Here is a 21,494-nt window from a genome sequence, read left to right as displayed (position 1 = left end):
AAACAGTCTTATAATGCACCACCAAGCCATCAAATAATTTTACCAAAAATGAAAAGAAAAATTGCTTTTATTATAGCCCATCATTATCAACCTAGCCAAAGTGTCAATCTCTGCCTAAGCTACCTACCACCCTAGTGCATAGACCCCTACAAATCTAACTCCACCTATGTAGGCTAGGATAGGTCGGTCCACACCCCTACTGCCTAACCCACTCAGCCTCCTCCTGTAAAATAATAAAAATAGTTATTTTACACATAAAAGTAAGCAATTTTTTTTTTTTTTCCAAAAGGATTTGAAAATAAAGTAATACATTGAAAATATAGGATGATATTATCTACACATATTTTTAATTTGTACATACGAATGAGTTAAAGAAGATTATATGACAAAAATTAATAGAGTATGTAGGAAATAAAAATGAAATAGCAATGTTCAAAATGTGACATAATAATAATTCAACTTATATATGATGTTTCATTTTATATCATTGATCACTTAGCACTACAGTCTAATAATATTTATCTTCACTTATAAGTGAAATGTCTTAGATTCGATTATCGTCAAATGTAAATTGAGACCATATTATTGCTAGTTTATTGTGTGGCTTAGTCTAATATCCTACCCCTTAACGTAGAAAATATCATTTGTTCAACAAAAAAAAACAATTACGAAATATTTTATTGTAAAATCCAAAAATAATACGTTGTTAAATTGAGGTAATACCGATAACGTAGATGGCAATTCATGCCGAACTTAAAAGATCAATTTTCTAATAAATCTTGGCAACACTTGGATTTAAAGAAAATAACTCGTATTATTAGGAGATAGAATATTATTGTAACAAAACTCAAAAGTAAAATATAAAAAGGTTGAAAAGGAAAATAGGTGGCAGTAGTAAAAACTGCAGAGTGAGGGCTGCGCATAATGCGCACTACATCAGAAACAGCACAGCCCCACCAAAACGCGCTGCAGCTGACCTTAAAACTGAACCCCAGATATTTTTCGGATCTTAAAAAGCGGTTAAAATTTGATCAAAAAATTATTAATAAAAAATTTCTTTAAAAATTATAATAATTGTAATTGTTAAATTAAATTTCAATAAGCCTGATTATTTGATCATTGAGCTCTGTTTCTTAAGATCTGAGAAGGATCTGGGTTCCATAAAACTAACGCAGATTAGAAATATGGATTAATTAATGTCATTTATTAGCTTTCTCTTTCCTTCTAGTGTTTCCGGTTGCTTTTTTATTTGCTTGCTTATTTGTTTAATGATTCAGATTTTTAGTATGATATTGTATCAAACGTTTTATTAAATTAATATAATTTAGTTTTTAAACCTAATTCAGTTCAGAATAGCCCGAAGTGCAATGAACGCATCCCTAGTATCTTCCTACTCTAGGAGACCACACAATAATTTTTTTTATTTCTAACTATTTAATTTATATGCAAGATTAAAGTAGGATTTTGAGATGGGAAAGTATTTTTGTTTCTCATACAAAGCACAGATTGAAATATATTATACGAGTTTTTTTTTTATGAGAATATAAATGATTTATTGATATATATGTCAAACTATGTTTTACCGTTAATGACGAATGACCTTTTACATGTTTGGAAATAAGCAGTATTTTTTTTTAATGACCTAAGTTAAGATTATCTAACCACACTAATTCTGCAAATTCAAATCCTTAAGTTATTTGGAGAAAATCATAGTAATATTATACTATAAATAATACTTAGTTATTCATTAGTGAGCGACAAAGATCCTCTCCGGATCTCTCTGTCCAAAGCCTAAAGATTCGGCAATCCAGACAACTTAAGATTGAATCCGACAGTCTTTATTAACTCATTCCGCTAACTTACTTTACATAAACCAAGGACTTCGATCTCTCTTAACACAAATGAATGATCTGGATTCTCTGGTCCTTAAACTTCAGATACTAAGGTCCGGACATGATCCAAATTTACTAGTGAGAACTTTATATGCTCACTTTCTGATTTAATCCAATAAAAAAATGATATGTGTTTTTTTTTTTTTTGTAAACATGAGAAAAATTAATTAACACATCTATTATTATTTAAAACAATAAAAATCATAATGACATACTATTTGAAGTGGGAGTTCATAGCCTGTTGCAGAAGCATAGTCTTGAAAGCTCCATCCATTTCTCCCTCTCTCCCCCTCCCTTTGGAAATCAAATCAAAATCCTATGAAACCATGTTGGGACTCAGAGATATCCTCCTCATTGCCCCAACTCCAACTTCCTTGCACCACCAACAACATCAACCCATTTCCTCCGACCACCACACAGCCCTCCCTCTGCCTTCCTCCGCCGCTCTCGGCGTCGGCCTTGGAATCTTCCCTCTTCTCACCGCCACCCCACACGCACCAACAGCCGAGGGCAACTCTGACACTTCCCACTACTGGGGACTCAGGAAATACCAAGACCCCAACTCTTCGAAGCAGGACATGCTCAACTTTGGAAACCAAAACCATGGTGGCGCTCAGCAGCATGAACAGGTTGTGGACTGTCATGGCAATAATGACAGAGACGGCGCCGGTGGTGGCAAGAGCTCCAATATGAAGGCTTGCAAGGACTGCGGAAACAGGGCAAAGAAGGGGTGTGAGTACAGGAGGTGCAGGACTTGCTGCAGAGGACGCGGCTATCACTGCTCTACTCACGTGAAGAGCACGTGGGTACCGGCGTCCAGGCGGCGTGAGCGTCAGAATATGGTCACAGTTGCTGTTCCTGGCGTTGGCGGCGGAGAAGGTTCTGAAAAATCACATTTTGTATTCAGTGATTAGGAAAAATTACAATAAATTATAAATCTTCTTTTAATCTAAAAAATTATTTTAAAAAATTTAGAAATTAAATCATAAACATGGTTTGCCTGCAGGTTCTTCTGGATCTTCTTCTGTTGCCAAAAGACCAAGAGTTTCTGTGCCATCACAGAATGCAAGTACAGGTTCTACTCGCCAAGCTCCTCTTTTTCCTTTTCTTTTTCTTAAATTATTGATTAAAATTGTTTTAACTTTTGTTCTGTTGAACCGAGAGGCAAAGGTAAAATTGGTTTTGTGTTGATTTGCAGATGCAAATGTCAAACGCTCGTTGCCGGATAAAGTTCGTGCACCTGCAGTTTTCCGGTGCCACAGAGTCACCGCGATCAGTAACGGCGAAGCTGAGTTAGCGTATCAGGCTACGGTGAAAATAAGCGGCCATGTATTCAGGGGATTGCTGTATGATCATGGGGTTGATGAGAACAACACATTACCGTGTATTTCACAACCGAATTTGGAAAGTGATACAAACCAAAGAAATGCAGGCTCTGCTTCTACTCCAACTGTTCCTCCATCAAACAATGCCTGTCCAACCTCAACCAGCTGAAGATTATTTAGAGGTATGGCCAATCTGTCCCGGAAGATTAAAACTTTCTTTGTGAGTTTACGGATTATTTCTTGCGTGTTCCTGCTTTCGTGCCTAACCTGCATCTATCATGAATGTCGAATCGATTTAGAACTGAGAGATAGAACTTTAGAATGCCAAGATCTTAGATGATGAAACTCCCAATTCCAAGCCAACAGTTATGGCAGGTTTACACCATTATCTTTCTACCTCGAAACTTTTTGGCTATGTCTTGCTAAAATTCATGATGTTCTAGAACTACTTTGAAATCAAACAGAGAATTAGAGTGAAGCTTCATATGCAAGTCCGATTTGTTGTGGTGCAAGATCTGATTATACTACAATCAACGCTATTAATTTAATACTCTCCGACGAAGCTTATGCGTTTACCTTTCTTGCTTAACTATTGGCATAGTAATTGTTTGAATGTTTGGTTTTACAGACATTGCAGAACCCGTGTGTGCTGCTCCTTGATGCTTGAAAAGCCCCCCCCCCCCCCCCCAGCTGCATCCTTAGTTTTGCTACAATTAAGTATAAATACAGAAGGCACACGCCGTAGAGATGTGAGCAAATACCCGGCAGTCCCTTTTTCCGGCTGTTAGAACTTTGTTAGTGTTGATAGCTTCCATGTAATTACCTCCAGGAAAAAGAGTAGAATGTAAACAAGACGCCATTTTGATTCCATGAAAGTGTTGGGACAAGAAAGATGCTAGAATGTTGCATGATGTGGCGATCGATGAGTGAATCTTTCTGTGAGCAGAATGCAATGCGGTGCATATGTCCAATGTGGCAGAAAAACTTGCCCGCAGCGTATGCAACATTATTTTTATATCTCCTCATATGATTGATTGGTTGACACGCGAAGAGAAAGAGACATTGTTGCATACAACTCGCTGCACTGAAGTTCCCCACCCCCTATCGACATGAAGAACAAAACAAGGAATTAAAGGAAGATAATGTATCACACCACCAATGTAGGTTGCAAAAATAAAAGGCATGTTATTCCTTTGCATACACTGATGTGGGAACTTGATGGCAACTCTCAGTGAAACCGGGTGCTGGAGTCCTAAAGCCTTGACCGTAATTGTGTGTGCGGAGGTAAGCTCGAAGAACAAGAAAAAGAATTCCGGCCATGGATGGCTCGATAACTGGTGATGTACGGCAACCTATCTGCGTAAGATTATACGCCAAGTTCAACTTAGGCCGGTGTGAGAGTCAAATTCATAACCATAATTGCAAGATACTGATACAACCACAAAGAGCAGGGGGCGGAGTAGAATCATATCGAATGTATTTGGAGTATCGAATCTCACTTGTTGAATCATATCGAATAAGCAACGAAGAATTCGAATTAGACCAGTTCATTATCGAATTTCATTCAAGACCTAACAAAATTTTATTATTCTACTATATACATGCATATGTGAGTTTTGTATGAATACAAAGTTTAGATTACTAATACACACAAGTTACAAATTTATATAACATAAAATCAAATACTAAGTAATCGTTAAGCAGATTATCAAATTCGGATTGTATTCAGATTCAGAACATCGGACTGCTGGTGATGAATTTTAAAAAAAGGTGTGCTATCCACAAACCTCTTTTTTACTTCTTAATTTCTGTCCATTGATCTTTATTTCATCCAATCCGACGGCTGAAAATTAGAAGGATGCTTGAAAAGTAAAAAAGGACGTGTGGATATCACACCCCTTTAAAAAATGGACGGCATAGCATACAAGCAACAGAGGGTTACCTAAAAGAAACTACCAGCCAGCACAAGAGAGGGAGGGGGGCTGCGAAGCCAATGACGTTGGCACCCCCTCATATACGCCACTGCAGCAGCTTTGAGGGCGTTCCTGTTCCAGCGAACAACCAAGAATGTAGGGACAGTTGCCTGATTTCTGCTATGATGATACTCCATAAGCTACACATCGTTGAGGCAATCAATAATCGTCTTGGAATCACTTTCTCCATTGACATGGCTTAAGTTTGAATCCACAGCCAACTTTAGACCTCCCTGAGAAGCTTCCGCCTTTACTTCGGCAGAGGAACGAGAAAGAGCAACCACTTCTCCACCACAATAGATCCCGTACAATTATGCATAATGATGACAATCCTCAAGAGAAGATTTATCCCAAGCACTTTAAGAATTGATTTTAATTAAAGGACTCGTGAGGGGCCGACTAACGAACCAAAACAGGGTCAGTCTCCGCGTGCACAAAAGGCTCCACAAATTTATGCGTAAGGGTATCACTTAGGGAACTATGGCATTTCTCCAGCACTCCCACCATATTAGTGAGACAAATAGACAATCATTGAATGCCGCATGGTTCCTCTCTTTCCATATCTCCCAGCAAATCACTCCCAAGTTGACTTGAAAGTGCATCTTCATAGATGTTGTAGGGTTGAAATCCTTCATCAGCTTAAAAAACCAAGCATCCATTAAGTAACATGATCAGGATTGGGTTTGTATGGAAGAGCACTTGAGAGGGCCTTCCACATATAATTGGTAACCTTTGGAGGGACCTTGATCTTCCATAACTACTTCGACACCATACTGTCCATTTGGTGTGAAATGTAGGCAGGGACTAGGGCAGTCCTGAAAGTGAGTGTCTGTTTGGTGATATGAAGAATCACACTAACAAATGTGGCGCTGAATGTCTATTCTCCTCCACATATTCCAGAAAAAATCACCAATAATTAAGTGCCTGCAATATCATCAGCAAAATTGTTTTCAGGGACTAATTATTTTCTCGTGGCTTGAGACATTGAACAACAATTTAAGTAAAATTGACCCATGAACTCTCTTGCTCTCGAGATTAGAAATTCTACAGGGGATTTGTGAATAGATTATATCAAACTCTAATGGAAGCCAGAAATCTGTGCATTCCACAAAATCAACTTTCAAGTTTCCAAGGCTAACCAAAGTGAAGAAAGCATGTATAAATCTACCCAAAAGCTAGGCCAAAATGAATTTACTTCTAGCATAATTTTAGTAAGATGTTGGATACAAACTAAACCTTACTTTAAGGAAAAATTCGACATATCATGATCAAGCATCCTGGATATCGACCTTCCCTTGATACACGTTCAACAATTGAGGTACTTTGCCAAGATATCTGTTCACAAACGTCTCCAAGAACTGCTTCTCCGCAGGTATCACCACCGAACCCAAATTGAAGTTCTCATTTATCAAACCTTTCAACAACAAAACTTTAACAACCGAACACCTCGGGATAAGTCTCCTCTCCAAACTCAAGTTCATGACCACAGGGTACTTGGCAATCATTCCTGACGACCATCCCATCTTGTTCACTAAAAAATCCATCGTTTGCATTAGCTTCTGCTCCGACATAATCATACAAGATGGGCACCGCTTAAAAGCAGAGAGAACATCGTCCTCAGACCAACCCCATTTCTTATAAGCTTCGCAACTTCTATTCCACACCAACTTATTGTTACCACACAATGTATCTAGTGCATTTGCGAAGGTTGTATTTTCCACATTGATTCCCATTTCCTTAACTTCCCCCACAAGTTTACCAAGTTTTTCAGGATTTAGCATCAAAACAGAACTGCAGTGAGTTAGCAAGAAAGCAATACATGTTTGGGGCATACCTAGTTCCCTCAAAAGCCCGACATTCCGCACCAATTGCTTGCGGTGGCCTTCGACAAAAATCCACGAGGAGCGCTTGATTACTGTAACAACATTTTTCTCAGAAAGCAGCATACTCCTGAGAAAATCATAAGTGGGCCTAATCCGGTTTCGCAAGCTCATTACCAAGAGGTTTGGTTTACGAGCCAGAGCTTTTGCAAGATCCTCCCTTGAAATTCCCAGAGAGTTGAAAAACTCAATCTTGGGCAGAAGGATTTTCTGAGGATCTAGTTGAAGAATTTTTGGGGCTGACCTGAAAACCTTCGAGATTTGGGTCTCAGAGAGTCCATGGTTTCTCAGAAGGGCCAAAACAGAGTCTGCATTTTCTGGAGATCGCAACTTGAAGATCTTGGATGCTGAAACTGCACCTTCTGGGGACAACCCACATGAGTTTATGAGGTAATTGACTGTGAAATGGTGTTGGGTTTCTGAGATTTTTGATGTGAAGGGTCTGTAAAGCAGATTTGGAAGAGAAAAGTTTGAGGGGTTGGGATCGACAGAGACAAATCTTTTGGGTTTGGATGCAAATGTATAAGAAAATAGTGACGAAACCAACCTGAGGTGCTTGAAATTGGAGAACAGTACCATGTTAGATGTTGAAGATGAACAATTTCTGGCTTCTGATGGCAGAACCAAAGGGACCAAAACCCTCGCGGGTTCTAGGTGTAGGGTTTTTCTAGCGCTTTCAATTACGGCTGTCTATCTATTCCTAACAACGTCTCATTGTTCTCCGCACATTATAAACTCTCTCGCGCTTAAGATAGATAGTATTATAGGGTCTCGTTTGACAAACCCTACTAGACACGGATATACTACGTAGTATGAATCCTGTGTTTGGTGCCGTTTGATTAAATAAGAATCGGATAAACTAATCTGATCCTATACTGCTCGACAAGTTATTAAAAATTTAATTATAGTCCGACCTCTTAATCTAAGATATCACCAAATGTTTGATGATATAGTTAGTATGCCGATTAATTAGTCGTTACTATTAGATGTACAAATTAGTATGTCTGATTGAAATAGTTAATACTGCTTGATGTACCAACGAGACTCGTAGACGAGTATAGTACGTTAAAAATATGAGTGTATATTGTCACTTACGCACACCCATGTTCACTTTTTGTCTTTTGATTCTCTTTTGATTTATTCAATCTAATAACCAACAATATATGTAAGCTTTAGCTTAGTCAAGTTGGCTGAAATAGTCTGCTCCTTCCTCTGCATTCAAGTTCAAATACTCATTCCCGTGGTTTAAATTAATTTACTGTCGACAATCGCTTGTATAGAAATGGAGTCACCACCTTCACCACCTTCACCCCCCGATCAAACCCTCATCACCATTCACCACCATGATTGTTAGGGAAAAAGGTACAAATGCAAGTCAATATTTCTCTGCAAAACTAACTAGTAAAAACATTTTCAACAGTATTACATAAAAATTACTAAACACTATTACACTGCATCCCTCCTTAAGCGTTTACCTTGGTTGCTTGCTTGTTGGCATACTAATTGCTTGGATAATTGGTTCAAACAGACACTGCAGAAACTAACAAACTTAGTTGAGCTAAAATTAGTACAAATACAGAAGGCACACGGTCCAGACTCCAGACGTGCGCAAATACCCGGCAGTCCCTTTTCCAGCCGTTATAACGCTTTCCGTGTTGATAGCTTCAGGTAAAAAGAAGGGGGTAGTTTTTAGTGTAAACTGGGAATTGTTGTTAGTAGGCAGTCAGTCTCTTTCCAAATCCCTTGAGATCAGAAAATCTCCATGGGCCTTGTAAATAGGTTCACCCAAAGATTAAATTTCCAAAAAACACCATCCATTACATGATTACATCCCCACCAGAACTGGGTTTTTTGCCACCTGAACTCTGAAGATCCCAGTTCTAAAAGCATTGCAGATATCGCGTCGCCATTAAGAATAACACGAGAAAATGATTACAAAGCAGCCATACACATTGTCAGGAGTTCCTATTAGTAACGGAGCAGGGGATAAAGGAGTGACAGCCATTCTATCATATAATTTGGAAAATGGACAAAAATTAGTTTCTCCACTCCTCACCCAAAACAGACAACATTGCACCCTAATAAAAGCAAGACATCTACACATTGATACAATCAACTTTCGAGGCTAACCAAATTCAGGGACAACAAACAGAAAGAGATTGACAACACTATAAAGAAAGCATTTATTGATCTAACTCAAAACAGCGAGGCCATGAATTTACTTCCTACAAAATTTTAGTAAGACGTTGAATACAAATTAAACCTTACTTGAAGGACAAATTCAACGTACCAAGATCATGCATCCTGGATGTCCACCTTTCCTTGGTACACACTCAACAATCGAGGTACTTCGCCAAGATATCTCTTCACAAACATCTCCAAGAACTGCTTATCTGTAGGTTTCAGCACCGAACCCAAATTCAAGTTGTCATTCATCAAACCTTTCAACAACAAAACTTTAACTACCGAACACCTTGGGATAAGTCTCCTCTCCAAACTCAAGCCGAGGACCACCGGGTATTTGGTAATCATTTCTGAGGACCATCCCATCTTGTTCACTAAAAGATCCATTGCTTGCATTAGCTTCTGCTCAGACATCATCATACACTGCGGATTCTTCTTGAACGCAGAGAGAACATCGTCATCAGACCAACCCCACCTTTTAAAAGATTCGCGACATCTATTCCATACCAACTTATTCTTACCACACAGTGCACACAGTGCATTCACTGAAGTCGTTTTTTCCAGATTGAATCCCATTTCCTTAATCTCAGCCACAAGTTGACCAAGTTGTTCAGGACGCACCATCAAAACGGGAGTGCAATATGTTAGCACTAAGGAGATACCTCGTGGCCTCATACCTGATTCTCTCAAAAGCTCAATATTTGGCATCACATTCTTGAATCGAGTTTCCAGGAAAATCTGCGAGTAGCGCTTGAAAAGAGCAACAACATTTTTCTCTGAAAGGATACTCCTAAGGAAATCATAAGTGGGCATAATCCTGTTTGCCAAACTGACTGCCAGAAGATGTGGATTATAAGCCAGAATTTTTGCAAGGTCCACCCTCGAAACCCCGAGAGAAATGAAAAACTCAAGCTTTGGCAAAAGGATTTTCTCCGGATCGGCGGAAAGAATCTGCGGACGTGACCTAACGACCTTTGATATCTGGGTTTGAGATAGTCCAAGGTTTCTGAAAATGGCCAAAACAGATTCTGCCTTTTTTGGAGATTCCAGCTTCACCCTTTTGGATACTGAAATTGCACCTTCTGGGGACAACCCACATGTGTTCATGAGGTAATTGACTTTGAAATCCTGATGGGTTTCTGAGATTTCTGAGGTGATGGGTCTGCAAAGCAACTGATTTGGAAGACAAAGTTTCGAGGGTTTTGGATCAGCAAGAACAAATCTTTTAGGTTTGGATGCAAATGCACAATAAAATACTGAACCAACCAATCGGAGGGTCTTCAAATTGTAGAGTTGCATCATGTTGAAGGTTGACGATGAACAATTTCAGTTGGAGAAATTAAAACCTAGAATTTCGAAAGGACATAGATAAACGATATGAGTTTGGATAAGTTTTCTTACTTCAGCAGACGGCAAATCTCCACCTCAGTACTGCTATCCATGTCGATAGGAAAATTTCTGCAGAAAAGGAACTCTTGAATCATTCTTCGTAGTTACAAATCAAGGCAAAGAAATTACAGCCCAAAGCAGAGATTTAAATTTCATGCTTCAAAAGGTCGAGGGTTTTAATTTTTGGGGGAAAAGGGGAGAACCGCATTGGACCAATTTTTGATTTGCTGATATCGGACCCAAAAACCAATTTGAAATTCATTTCCCAAAAGAAGAAGAAAAAAAAAAAAAAAAAAAAAATTGAAATCCCCACCCTATCAAGTATTAGCCGTTGGATTAATTAAATGGAACTTTTAACAAAAAGCTCTCATATTGTTCATTTTAACGAAAAATCATATTTTTACCCTAAAAAATTAATTCTGGTATTATTCACTTTACCTTTTATTTTGTTATTATCGTTAAAGCTCAAAGTTTTTAAGTTTTTTTCATTAGTTTTCCTTTAATTTTAAATGGTAAAGTTGGGTACATTTGGCTTAGGAGTTTTTATTTTACTTTATTTTAGAAAAAAGTACGATATTTATTGATATAATTGAATGCATATGTATAAAAATGGAGGATAAGATGCAAATAACTGAGCCTCGATAAAAACTTTACCTTGGAAGGGTTTATAAAATTTTAAATTTAAAGAGATTTAAGCAAAATAAAAATGAATTAGATGACAAAAATTTAGGTGAAATGAATTACAAACATACTACATGAGCATAACAAAGATGTGTAAAAGAGATAAGTAAATGACTAAGTTTCTCTTTCTGCACAATCTCGTTTTTTGTAGTTTTCAAATTGAATAACTAAAAGATATATTAAGGTGTATTGAATAACATCTTACCCTTGTCCAATATTGAGGAGGAGTTTTACGGCATGAGTACATGTTGTCATGTCATACGTTCTTCCAAGACTCACTTAAGAGAGATCTTTGCATTTGGTCCCATCAAAATGGGTAAATGCCTAATGCAAGTGGTCAAGTAACGTGACACGAACGATCATACACAAGAATTTCTTCGTATGGAGAGTATATTAAGCTTTATATCAAGATAAATATTTGATCCCATTCTCTTCCACGTGCTTGGCTAAGTATAGCCACAAGTGAGGGGAATATAATGCCTTGTATTGCAATTTATAGTATCCTTGGCCTCTCCACCTTATTGCCAATGTACCTTGCATCACCATGAGGTTAGAGCCGTTGTGCTTCCACCCCCAGAGACACCACGGTCCACACCAAAGAGAGCACAAATTTTATACAACATGAAAGAAATGGAAAGAAAATAATGACCAGAAAGGCTTCCTGCTAGTAAGCATTGTCATTTCCACTTCAAACGAAAAACTTCGAGCATCAAAGTACGAAAGCTTCGTAAGTATTGGTTTCGTCAAACAACATAGGTTGAAGATGGATCCAATTCGAATACTTTGTACGAATACTTGAGTTTTCTGCTGAAATCATTCATCTGTACTCTGTAGCATGCCAACAACTCAACTTCGCACCCACTTCTTCTCGTCGTCTTTTCAGCCCATCTGAAAGAATGTGATAAGAAATCAAAGAAACTGATTAATGTAGCAAAGGTTTTACAAGGATTTCTCAAAAGATGAAAATTCGGAACAATGTTGATGGATTCATTGTCATAATATAATTGGTTGAATTTTTTTTTTTTTTTTTTTTTTTTAAGATTCCAACCAATTTTATTAGGGTAAATCTTAGTTTGTTACCCTCAAATTTCGTGATTTTCAACATTTGGTACATTAAGTTTTTTTTCGTCCCAGAGTCATACCTAAATTGTTAATTTTGGAATAGTCTCATACATTCGTCAGTCTAGCTATTAAGTCTCCCGTTAACTGATGATGTGGCGCACATGGGGACAATGACTAGGCGCCACGTGTCATTAAGGGTCCACGTAGAAATTCAAAATTCAAAATTCAAAAAAAAAAAAAAAAAAAAAAAAAAACACCTGACACGCCCCAACCCCGATATCCCCAAATATCAGGGTAGGCACTTACTGACCGACACGCGAGGGTGACGAGGCCAATTTAAACATGCATATGACTAACATAGGCGCCCATGTGGATAATGACTAGGCACCACGTGTCATTAAGAGTCCACGTAGAAATTAAAATTTCAAAAAAAAAAAAAAAAAAAAAAAACCACCTGTGACACGCCCCAACCCCGATATCCCTAAATATCAGGGTAGGCAAGTGCTGACCGACACCCAAGGGTGACGAAGCCATTTTAAACACGCATATGACTAACATAGGTAATTAGAACAGATTAAACCAAAGCAGAATCATGTTCAGAGCATACATCTAAACAAGAATAATGTAAAAGAACTACTATAGAAAGGTACGAACCAAGGAATAAGACTCACATAGAAGAGGCTCGAAGATGCCTAAGTGGGAATGTCCTGATGCCAGGATCATATGTCTCGAATCTAACTCCTGAGGAGACACGAAAACAGAAAAGATGAGTGGACCAAAGTTTATAACAATAATACTAGTAATACGAAAACCAGTTTATTTCAGAACATACTAACCCCCTATTTTGAAAACATATATAATCCTATATAGTAGGTTTTATGAAAACCCTACCATGCAGTGAAAAACATTTATAAACATCTGTAAATAATATATGTGAAGTACTCAACTAGAGGTATCATAGTCGCACGAAGACAGTACCAATCCATCACCCGAAGGTGAAGCTATATAACCTATCTATCACCCCGAAGGTGAAGCTAAATAACATATCCATCACCAGTAGGTGAAGCTAAATCAAATAGCATAACATCTACACCGACACTAGCCGTGGCTAGTGAAGCTGTCCGACACCGCTTTCGGCAGTGAAGCTGGGGGTATATAATATATCATATCTCACTCTTCCATCATCTGTGTCTTATGGCCATAGACATCTATACCCGTAATGTGCGGATGTGTCGTATGATAACCCACTAGATAAGTACTAAAAACATGTCTCAAAATCTTGTATCAAAACCAGAGTTCACCAAACTCAAAGTGTCATCTCATGAATCCATAATATAAATCATAATTGAAGCCATAGAATTCATATACGTAAATCCATAATTCATCACCTTTAATGGAATGTAGTTCGATAAGTAATAACCTTCCTAAAAGTAATTTATATAATTCTTAATTTTTCTTAAATCATAAATATTGAAATCTATGAAGGCATAATATAAATCATATTCAAATCATGAAATAGGCCATGCATGCTAGGTAAATATTTATAAAAATGTATAGGTTAAGAAAGGGTCCACTCACAAGTTTTTCATTGCCCGAAAGCCGCTCGAACTATTGAGAATAACATCGCTTCCCGCCAACTCGCCTAAACACAATTAGAGACCTTTTAGTAAAACTATACCTAAACGATAGAATATGGGAAAACATATGGCGTATTTGAATTCGGCACGTTGGAAAACCTAAAAAGGGACCTCTGGTTTTTTCCTCCATGCGCCGCCGCGCGTGGCGGCCGGCAGCCCCAACTCGTTGGAAAATCGAACAACTCCAAAAATTCCTAAATTTTACAAGAATGAAGATCTCGATGAGTAGAGCAACTTTCATACCTGTGACTAAGGCCAATTTGATCGGAAAAAGCCTCAAGTCCACCATGAACTGCCAGAAACCCCAAAATGGGCGAACTCTGATTCGTCGAATTCGCAACTCCGCCACCCCCAAACTTGTTTGGCCTTTGATCCAGACCTCAAGGGGAGTCAATTAATGATGGTGGTCGACGGTCGTGCTTGCAGAAAAGGTGGATTTCCGCTGATCTTCCCATGATGCCGCAGGTGGTATACCCACGAAACCAAGACTAAATTTTATCGATTAATGTATGAAAATGGAAAAGGGGAGGTCGTGAATTGGTTTCCAGGGGTGGAGGGAAGAAATTTGTTGGAAAATTGTCGGAAAGCTCGTGGAAATCCGACTAAACCGAGTCGGGTCGCACAGGTCAATGGAGGGTCCGGTTTTCCCCTCCTTCTCTCTTCCTTCCTTTCCCTCCTTTCTTCTCTCCCCTATTCGTCACTCTCTTCTCTCTCCTCTCTCGATTGGCCTTCACCTCTCCCCTTTTGTCTCCTTATCTTTCCATCACAGCCGACCATTTCTCATTTCCTTTAATCTGGATCATACACGTGGCTTTCCAGATTTTGCTCCAAAAATCTAGAGTCTTCCATAAAATATTTAAATGACTACTTTGTCACATTTTTACTCGCCCATAACTTATTTGTTATAACTCCAAATCATGTTTTGTTTACACTTACGTGTTCGTAGTGACGAGTACTATAAGGATACGCCAAGAAAACGGATCTTAGTGACACGACAAGACGGTCAACCAAAGTCAACGTATTTGCCTCAAAGGGCATTTTTGTAAATTCACATTTTAAAATTATAAAAACTATAATTTTTTGGGACAGGCTGTTACAACCTGTCTTCTACCTCCATTATCTCCTCTGCAACCCGTACCCTCCATTCTCTCCTTTGCAACCCCCACTCATCCTCCCTCAATTCTCTCTTCTGCAACCCTTACCACCCTCCCTCATCTACTCTGATCACAATTTACATTTGAAAAAACTAATTAAACTGAAGAATTCACAAACCAATTTAACGATTTCAGAATTCAAAATCGCCAATTTCAATGAAATCCATATGAACAAAAAACTTCAAAAATATAAACTTTGATCTTGAACTGATCCCAATCAACTTTGCTCATCGAAAACACCACCGACCCCAATTTTCTCAATGTTTTAAGATAATAGAATATAGAAGCAAGGAAGAATCTATCAAAATTTCAATCGGATAGAATTGAATCGATTTTGATTGACAGAATCAATAATGGAAGGAAAATATGTACTTTTTCCTTGCGTTTGCTTTCTCGAGAATCGAGAGCACGTTGAGCATAGACGAGGAGATCTCGGGTCTGCCAAACTATGTTGGCGGGGGTTCTGGGCTTGGACTTGAACAACCCCATCATCTTGTTGTTGTTGGCGCTTTGGCTGTGACGAGGCAGTTTATCTTGTTGATGGTGGTTTTGTTGTCGATGTCGCCGAGACGATTGCAGTGGTGGCTGAGGGAGCTGAGGCAGGCTATGGATCAAAGGAGATAAGGGAGGGTGGTGTGAGTTGTAGAGGAAAGAATGGAGAGAGGATGGGTGAGGGTTGCAGAGGAGAGAATGAAGGGTACGGGTTGCAGAGAAGAGAATGGAGGGAGGGGGTTGGGGGGAGGTAGAAGACGGGTGGGTTTTTTTTTTTTTTTTTTTTTTTTTTTTTTTTTTTTTTTGAATTTTTAATTTCCACGTGGACCCCTTAATGACACGTGGTACCCAGTCATTATCCATATGGGCGCCACATCATCAGTTAACGAGAGACTTAACAGTCAAACTACCTTAATGACATGTGGTGCCCAGTCATTGTCCATATGGGCGCCACATCATCAGTTGACAAGCGACTTAACAGCCAAACTAACGGATGTATAAGACTGTCCCAAAATTAACACTTTAGGTATGACTCTGGGACGAAAAAAATTTCATGTACCAAATGTTGAAAACCACAAAACTAGAGGGTAGTAAACTGAGATTTACCCATTTTATTATTATCTTGACTTGATGTGCAGTGTTCTTCGCACACTAAAAAACCTCTCGTGCTTAAGGTGGATAGTTAGTATTATAGGGTTTCACTTAGCAAACCGCCAGATATAATATTTAGTACAAATCAATTGTTGGTGCTGTCTAATTAAATAAGAATCGAAGAAACTAATTTGCTCCTACCTATTTTATGCCGCTCAACAAGTAATTAAAAATTTAAATAGTCCGACCTCTTCATCTGAGATAGCACCAAATGTTTGATAATACAGTCAGTATGCCGATTAATTAGTCATTACTATCAGATGTACAAATTCGTATGTCTGACTGAAACAATCGATACTGGTCGACGTACCAAACGAGGCTCGTAGATGTATAGTACGTTAAAAATATTCTGATATACAAATTCGTATGTCTGACTGAAACAATCAATACTGGTCGACGTACCAAACGAGGCTCGTAGATGTATAGTACGTTAAAAATATGGGCGTATATTGTCATTTAGCACCATCAGTTTAATGATGTTTATTTTTACTTATAAGTAAGAGGTCTTAAATTTACCTCTAGTGGAAGACAATTTCCATACCATTTTATTATGATCGGTACATTGTGTTGCTTCTCTCAAGTACCCACCCCCTTGATGTAAATATATTCTTATGAAAAAATATATGGACGTCAATTATTCGGCCCTTTGCCTTGAAAAATACATCGAAAATTTTAGCTATAAAGTACAAAAATACAAAATTAAGACATCTAATATGTACATGTAATAATATGATTTCGTACATCTAGTTTCTTCTTACGCACACCCATGTTTACTTTTTATCTTTTAATTCTCCTTTGATTTATTCAATCTAATAACCAACAATATATGTAGACCTTAGCTTAGCCAAGTTAGCTAGAACTGCTCTTCCCGTAGTTTAAATTAATTCACTATCGACAATCGCTTGTATAGAAAATGGAGTCACCACCTTCACCCCCGATCAAACCCTCATCACCACCATGATTGTTCAAGAAAAAGGTATAAATGCGAGTCAATATTTCTCTGCAAAACTAATTAGTAATAACAATATCAACAGTAATACATAAAAAATTACTGGACACTGTTACACTGCTTCCCTCCTTATGCGTTTACCTCTGTTGCTTACTTGTTGGCATGCTACTTGTTTGGATAGTTGGTTCCACACATATTGCAGAAACCAACTGCCTTAGTTGAGCTAAAATTAAGTACAAATACAGAAGGTACACAGTCCAGACTCCAGACGTGCGCAGATACCCGGCAATCCCTTTTCCGGCTGTTATAACGCTCTCCGTGTTGATAGCTTTAGGTAAAAGGATCGGGGTAGTTTTTAATGTAAACTGGGAATTGTTGTTAGTAGGAAGTAAGTCTCCTTCCAATCTCTTAAGATCAGAAAATCTCCACAGGCCTTATAAATAGATTCACCCCGAAGATTAAAATTCCCAAAACACAATCCATTACATCCCCACCAGAATTGGGTTTTTTGCCACCTGAACTCTGAAGATCCCAGTTCTACAAGCATTGCAGATATCGCGTCGTCATTAAGAATAACAGGAGAAAATGATTACAAAGCAGCCGTACACTTTGTCAGGAGTTCCTATTAGTAACAGAGCATGGGATAAAGGAGTGACAGCCGTTCTATCATATAATTTGGGAAGTGAACAAAAATTAGTTTCTCCACTCCTCACTCAAAACAGACAACATTGAGCCCTATTAAAAGCAAGATATGTGCACATTCTACACAATCAACTTTCAAGGCTAACCAAAATCAGGGACAAAAAACAGAAAGAGATTGATGACACTACGAAGAAGGCAGGTATAAAGCTAAAACAAAACAGCGAGGCCAAAATTTTAGTAAGATGTTGAATACAAATTAAACCTTACTTGAAGGAAAATTCCGCGTACCAAGATCATGCATCCTGGATATCCACCTTTCCTTGATACACACTCAACAATCGAGGTACTTTGCCAATATATCTGTTCACAAACATCTCCAAGAACTGCTTATCCGTAGGTTTCAGCACCGAACCCAAATTCAAGTTGTCATTCATCAAACCTTTCAACAACAAAACTTTAACTACCGAACACCTCGGGATAAGTCTCCTCTCCAAACTCAAACTGAGGACCACCGGGTATTTGGCAATCATTTCTGAGGACCATCCCATCTTGTTCACTAAAAGATCCATTGCTTGCATTAGCTTCTGCTCAGACACAATCATACACTGCGGATTCTTCTTGACCGCAGAGAGAATATCGTCATCAGACCAACCCCACCTTTTCAAAGCTTCGCGACTTCTATTCCATACCAACTTATTCTTACCACACAGTGCACGAAGTGCATTCACTGAAGTCGTTTTTTCCAGATTGAATCCCATTTCCTTAACCTCAGCCACAAGCTGACCAAGTTGTTCAGGACGCACCATCAAAACGGGAGTGCAATATGTTAGCACTAAGGAGATACCTCGTGGGCTCATACCTGATTCTCTCAAAAGCTCAATATTTGGTATCACATTCTTGAATTGACTTTCCATGAAAATCCGCGAGTAGCGCTTGAAAAGGGCAATAACATTTTTCTCTGAAAGGATACTCCTAAGGAAATCATAAGTGGGCAGAATCCTGTTTGCCAAACTGATTACCAGAAGATGTGGATTATAAGCCAGAGTTTTTGCAAGGTCCACCTTCGAAACCCCAAGAGAACTGAAAAACTCAAGCTTTGGCAAAAGGGTTTTCTCCGGATCGGCGGAAAGAATCTTCGGACGTGACCTAACGACCCTTGATATCTGGGTTTGAGACAATCCATGGTTTCTGAAAAGGGCCAAAACAGATTCTGCCTTTTTTGGAGATTCCAGCTTCACCCTTTTGGATACTGAAATTGCACCTTCTGGGGACAACCCACATGTGTTTATGAGGTAATTGACTTTGAAATCCTGGTGGGTTTCTGAGATTTCTGAGGTGATGGGTCTGCAAAGCAACTGATTTGGAAGACAAAGTTTCGAGGGTTTTAGATCAGCAAGAACAAATCTTTTAGGTTTGGATGCAAATGCACAAGAAAATATAGAATTAACCAATCGGAGGGTCTTCAAATTGTAGAGTTGAATCATGTTGAATGTTGACGACGAACAATTCCAATTGGAGAAATTAAAACCCTAGAATTTCGAAAGGATATAGATAAACCATATGAGCTTGGATAAGTTTTCTTACTATCTTTTCAGCAGACGGCAAATCTCCACCTCAGTACTGCTATCCATGTCGATAGAAAATTTTTGCAGAAAAGGAACTCTTTATTCATTCTTTGTAGTTACAAATCAAGGCAAAGAAACTGCCCAATGCAAAGAATTGAATTTCATGCTTCAAAAGATCAAGGGTTTTAGCTTTTGGGGGAAAAGGGCAGAAGCGCATTGGACCAATTCTCGATTGGTCGATATTGGAATTGGACCCAAAAGCAAATTTGAAATCTATTTACCGAAAAACAAATTAAAAAATATATATCATTACAGCTTCCTTAATTAAAAGGAAACTAATGAAAAGGTTGAAAGTTTTGAGTTTTAACCAAAATGATAAAAATATATTGTAAGTGAATAATATCAATAATGACTTTGTAGAGTAAAAATATCTTTAACGTTAAAAGTGAACAATACCAGAAGTGTTTCGTTAAAATTCTCATAATTAAATGGTAAACTTGGGTACATTTGGCCAAGGAATTTTCAAATTTAAGGGGATTTAAGCAAAATAAAAATGAAATAGAGGACCAAAATTCAGGTGAAATTGATTATAAATTGCACTATATGAGCATAACAAAGGTACATAAGAGAGACAAGTAAATGACTCATTTCAAGTAATCATTTGTAAATCTCTCATGCTTTGTAATATTCATGTGACGCATTTCTAATTTCTCTTTTTAATTTTTGTGCATTCATTTTTCCTCACTTCACCTAAATTCCTTGGAATTCAAAATGTTCCTCACCCAAATATACTGACGGATAATGTATGTTTCTCTTTCTACACAATCTTGTTTTTTGTAGTTTTGAATAACATCTTACTCTTGTCCATTATTGGGGAGAAATTTTTCGGCATGAGTATATATTGTCATGTCATATGTTCGTCCAAGACTCACATAAGAGAGATCTCTACATTTGGTTCCATCAAAATGGGTAAGTGCATAATACAAGTAGTCAAGTAACATGACACGAACGATCATACACAACAATTTCTTCGTATCGATAATATATTAAGCTTTATGTCAAGTTATATAATTGGTCCAATTTCTTCCACGTGCTTGGCTAGGTCTAGCCACAAGTGAAGGAAATATACCGCCTTGTATTGCAATTTATAGTATCTTTGGCCTCTCTACCTTACTACCAATGTACCTTGCATTACCATGAGGCTAGAGACGTTGTGCTTCCACCCACAGAGACACCACGGTCAGCACCAAAGAGAGCACAAATTTTATACAACATGAAAGAAATAGGAAGAAAATAATGACCAGAAAGGCTTCCTGCTAGTAAGCATTGTCATTTCCACCTCAAACGAAAAACTTCGAGCATCAAAGTACGAAAGCTTCGCAAGTATTGGTTTCGTCAAACAACATAGTTGAAGATGGATCATATTCGAATACTTTCCACGAATGCTCAAGTTTTCTGCTGAAATCATTCATCTGTACTCTGTAGCATGCCAACAACTCAACTTCGCACCCACTTCTTCTCGTCGTCTTTTCAGCCCATCTGAAAGAATGTATTAAGAAATCAAAGAAACTGATTAATGTAGCACAGGTTTTACCAGGATTTCTCAAAAGATGAATATTCGGAACAATGCGTCACATTGAACTTATGACAAGGATGAGTAACTTGAAGACAAAGATTCCTCGTTCTTAAAATCCAGCTCTAGTTGCTTAGAGTTTCAATAGCAGAAGCTGCTAAGTTCTGCAGAATGTGCTCTAGCGGCTTCGTAAAGACAGAGCGCTTGCTCGATTTTGCATAATCAAAGATCAAAGTTTTCACACATGTAATCAATTTTGACAAATGAATATATTTTCTCGTCAAATTCCTCGCCTTCAGCCTCGTCTTTACGAGATATGGTATAGAGATGCTGCACAATGTGAAACTGTTGAAAGAGTTGTTGCATCAATTTCTTACTCAGGCTTATTGGTTGTACAGTCAAGGAAGAGACTTTTGAATCAAGCCACCTGCAAACGGTTTGCAAT

The 21,494-nt window shown here is 38.2% G+C and overlaps 4 protein-coding genes across 5 annotated transcripts; 1 reads left to right on the top strand and 3 right to left on the bottom strand.

The window, feature by feature from the left end:
* The first annotated feature begins 1,934 nt into the window (after positions 1–1,934).
* Positions 1,935–4,764, top strand: LOC137747382 (protein LATERAL ROOT PRIMORDIUM 1-like). Of its 2 annotated transcripts, none has more exons than XM_068487484.1 (4): positions 1,935–2,771; positions 2,899–2,961; positions 3,091–3,399; positions 3,846–4,764. In XM_068487484.1, the coding sequence occupies exons 1-3, from the start codon at positions 2,099–2,101 to the stop codon at positions 3,384–3,386; spliced, it is 1,032 nt and encodes a 343-aa protein (XP_068343585.1). In that variant the 5' UTR covers positions 1,935–2,098; the 3' UTR covers positions 3,387–3,399; positions 3,846–4,764. The 2 variants fall into 2 exon arrangements, with proteins under 2 accessions (XP_068343585.1, XP_068343584.1); XM_068487483.1 differs by having other exon boundaries at positions 1,941–2,771; positions 2,899–2,967; positions 3,846–4,762.
* A 399-nt stretch (positions 4,765–5,163) lies between these two features.
* LOC137747381 (transcription termination factor MTERF15, mitochondrial-like) lies at positions 5,164–7,785 on the bottom strand. Its single transcript, XM_068487482.1, has 2 exons — positions 6,432–7,785; positions 5,164–6,114 (listed from the first exon to the last, which is right to left on the bottom strand). The coding sequence occupies exon 1, from the start codon at positions 7,647–7,649 to the stop codon at positions 6,459–6,461; it is 1,191 nt and encodes a 396-aa protein (XP_068343583.1). The 5' UTR covers positions 7,650–7,785; the 3' UTR covers positions 5,164–6,114; positions 6,432–6,458.
* A 645-nt stretch (positions 7,786–8,430) lies between these two features.
* Positions 8,431–10,850, bottom strand: LOC137748437 (transcription termination factor MTERF15, mitochondrial-like). The gene is made up of 2 exons (XM_068488587.1): positions 9,361–10,850; positions 8,431–9,076 (listed from the first exon to the last, which is right to left on the bottom strand). Exon 1 carries the CDS (start codon positions 10,554–10,556, stop codon positions 9,366–9,368), a length of 1,191 nt encoding a protein of 396 aa, XP_068344688.1. The 5' UTR covers positions 10,557–10,850; the 3' UTR covers positions 8,431–9,076; positions 9,361–9,365.
* Positions 10,851–17,297: 6,447 nt separating this feature from the next.
* Positions 17,298–19,708, bottom strand: LOC137748369 (transcription termination factor MTERF6, chloroplastic/mitochondrial-like). The gene is made up of 2 exons (XM_068488516.1): positions 18,179–19,708; positions 17,298–17,981 (listed from the first exon to the last, which is right to left on the bottom strand). Exon 1 carries the CDS (start codon positions 19,393–19,395, stop codon positions 18,205–18,207), a length of 1,191 nt encoding a protein of 396 aa, XP_068344617.1. The 5' UTR covers positions 19,396–19,708; the 3' UTR covers positions 17,298–17,981; positions 18,179–18,204.
* Positions 19,709–21,494: the final 1,786 nt, after the last annotated feature.

This window comes from Pyrus communis, chromosome 10 (genome assembly GCF_963583255.1).
Source record: "Pyrus communis chromosome 10, drPyrComm1.1, whole genome shotgun sequence".
NCBI lineage: Eukaryota > Viridiplantae > Streptophyta > Magnoliopsida > Rosales > Rosaceae > Pyrus > Pyrus communis.
The sequence above is the reverse complement of the archived record's forward strand: the minus strand, read 5'-3'. Positions and strand labels throughout refer to the sequence as shown.

Excerpts from the sequence above, each read along its gene's own strand:
- LOC137747382 (XM_068487483.1), top strand. The coding sequence starts at position 2,099 with ATGACATACTATTTGAAGTGGGAGTTCATAGCCTGTTGCAGAAGCATA. Across the intron at positions 2,772-2,898 it reads TGGCGTTGGCGGCGGAGAAG|GTTCTTCTGGATCTTCTTCT; the intron begins GTTCTGAAAAAT and ends GTTTGCCTGCAG. Across the intron at positions 2,968-3,090 it reads ATCACAGAATGCAAGTACAG|ATGCAAATGTCAAACGCTCG; the intron begins GTTCTACTCGCC and ends GTTGATTTGCAG.
- LOC137748369 (XM_068488516.1), bottom strand. The coding sequence starts at position 19,395 with ATGATTCAACTCTACAATTTGAAGACCCTCCGATTGGTTAATTCTATA.
- LOC137748437 (XM_068488587.1), bottom strand. The coding sequence starts at position 10,556 with ATGATGCAACTCTACAATTTGAAGACCCTCCGATTGGTTGGTTCAGTA.
- LOC137747381 (XM_068487482.1), bottom strand. The coding sequence starts at position 7,649 with ATGGTACTGTTCTCCAATTTCAAGCACCTCAGGTTGGTTTCGTCACTA.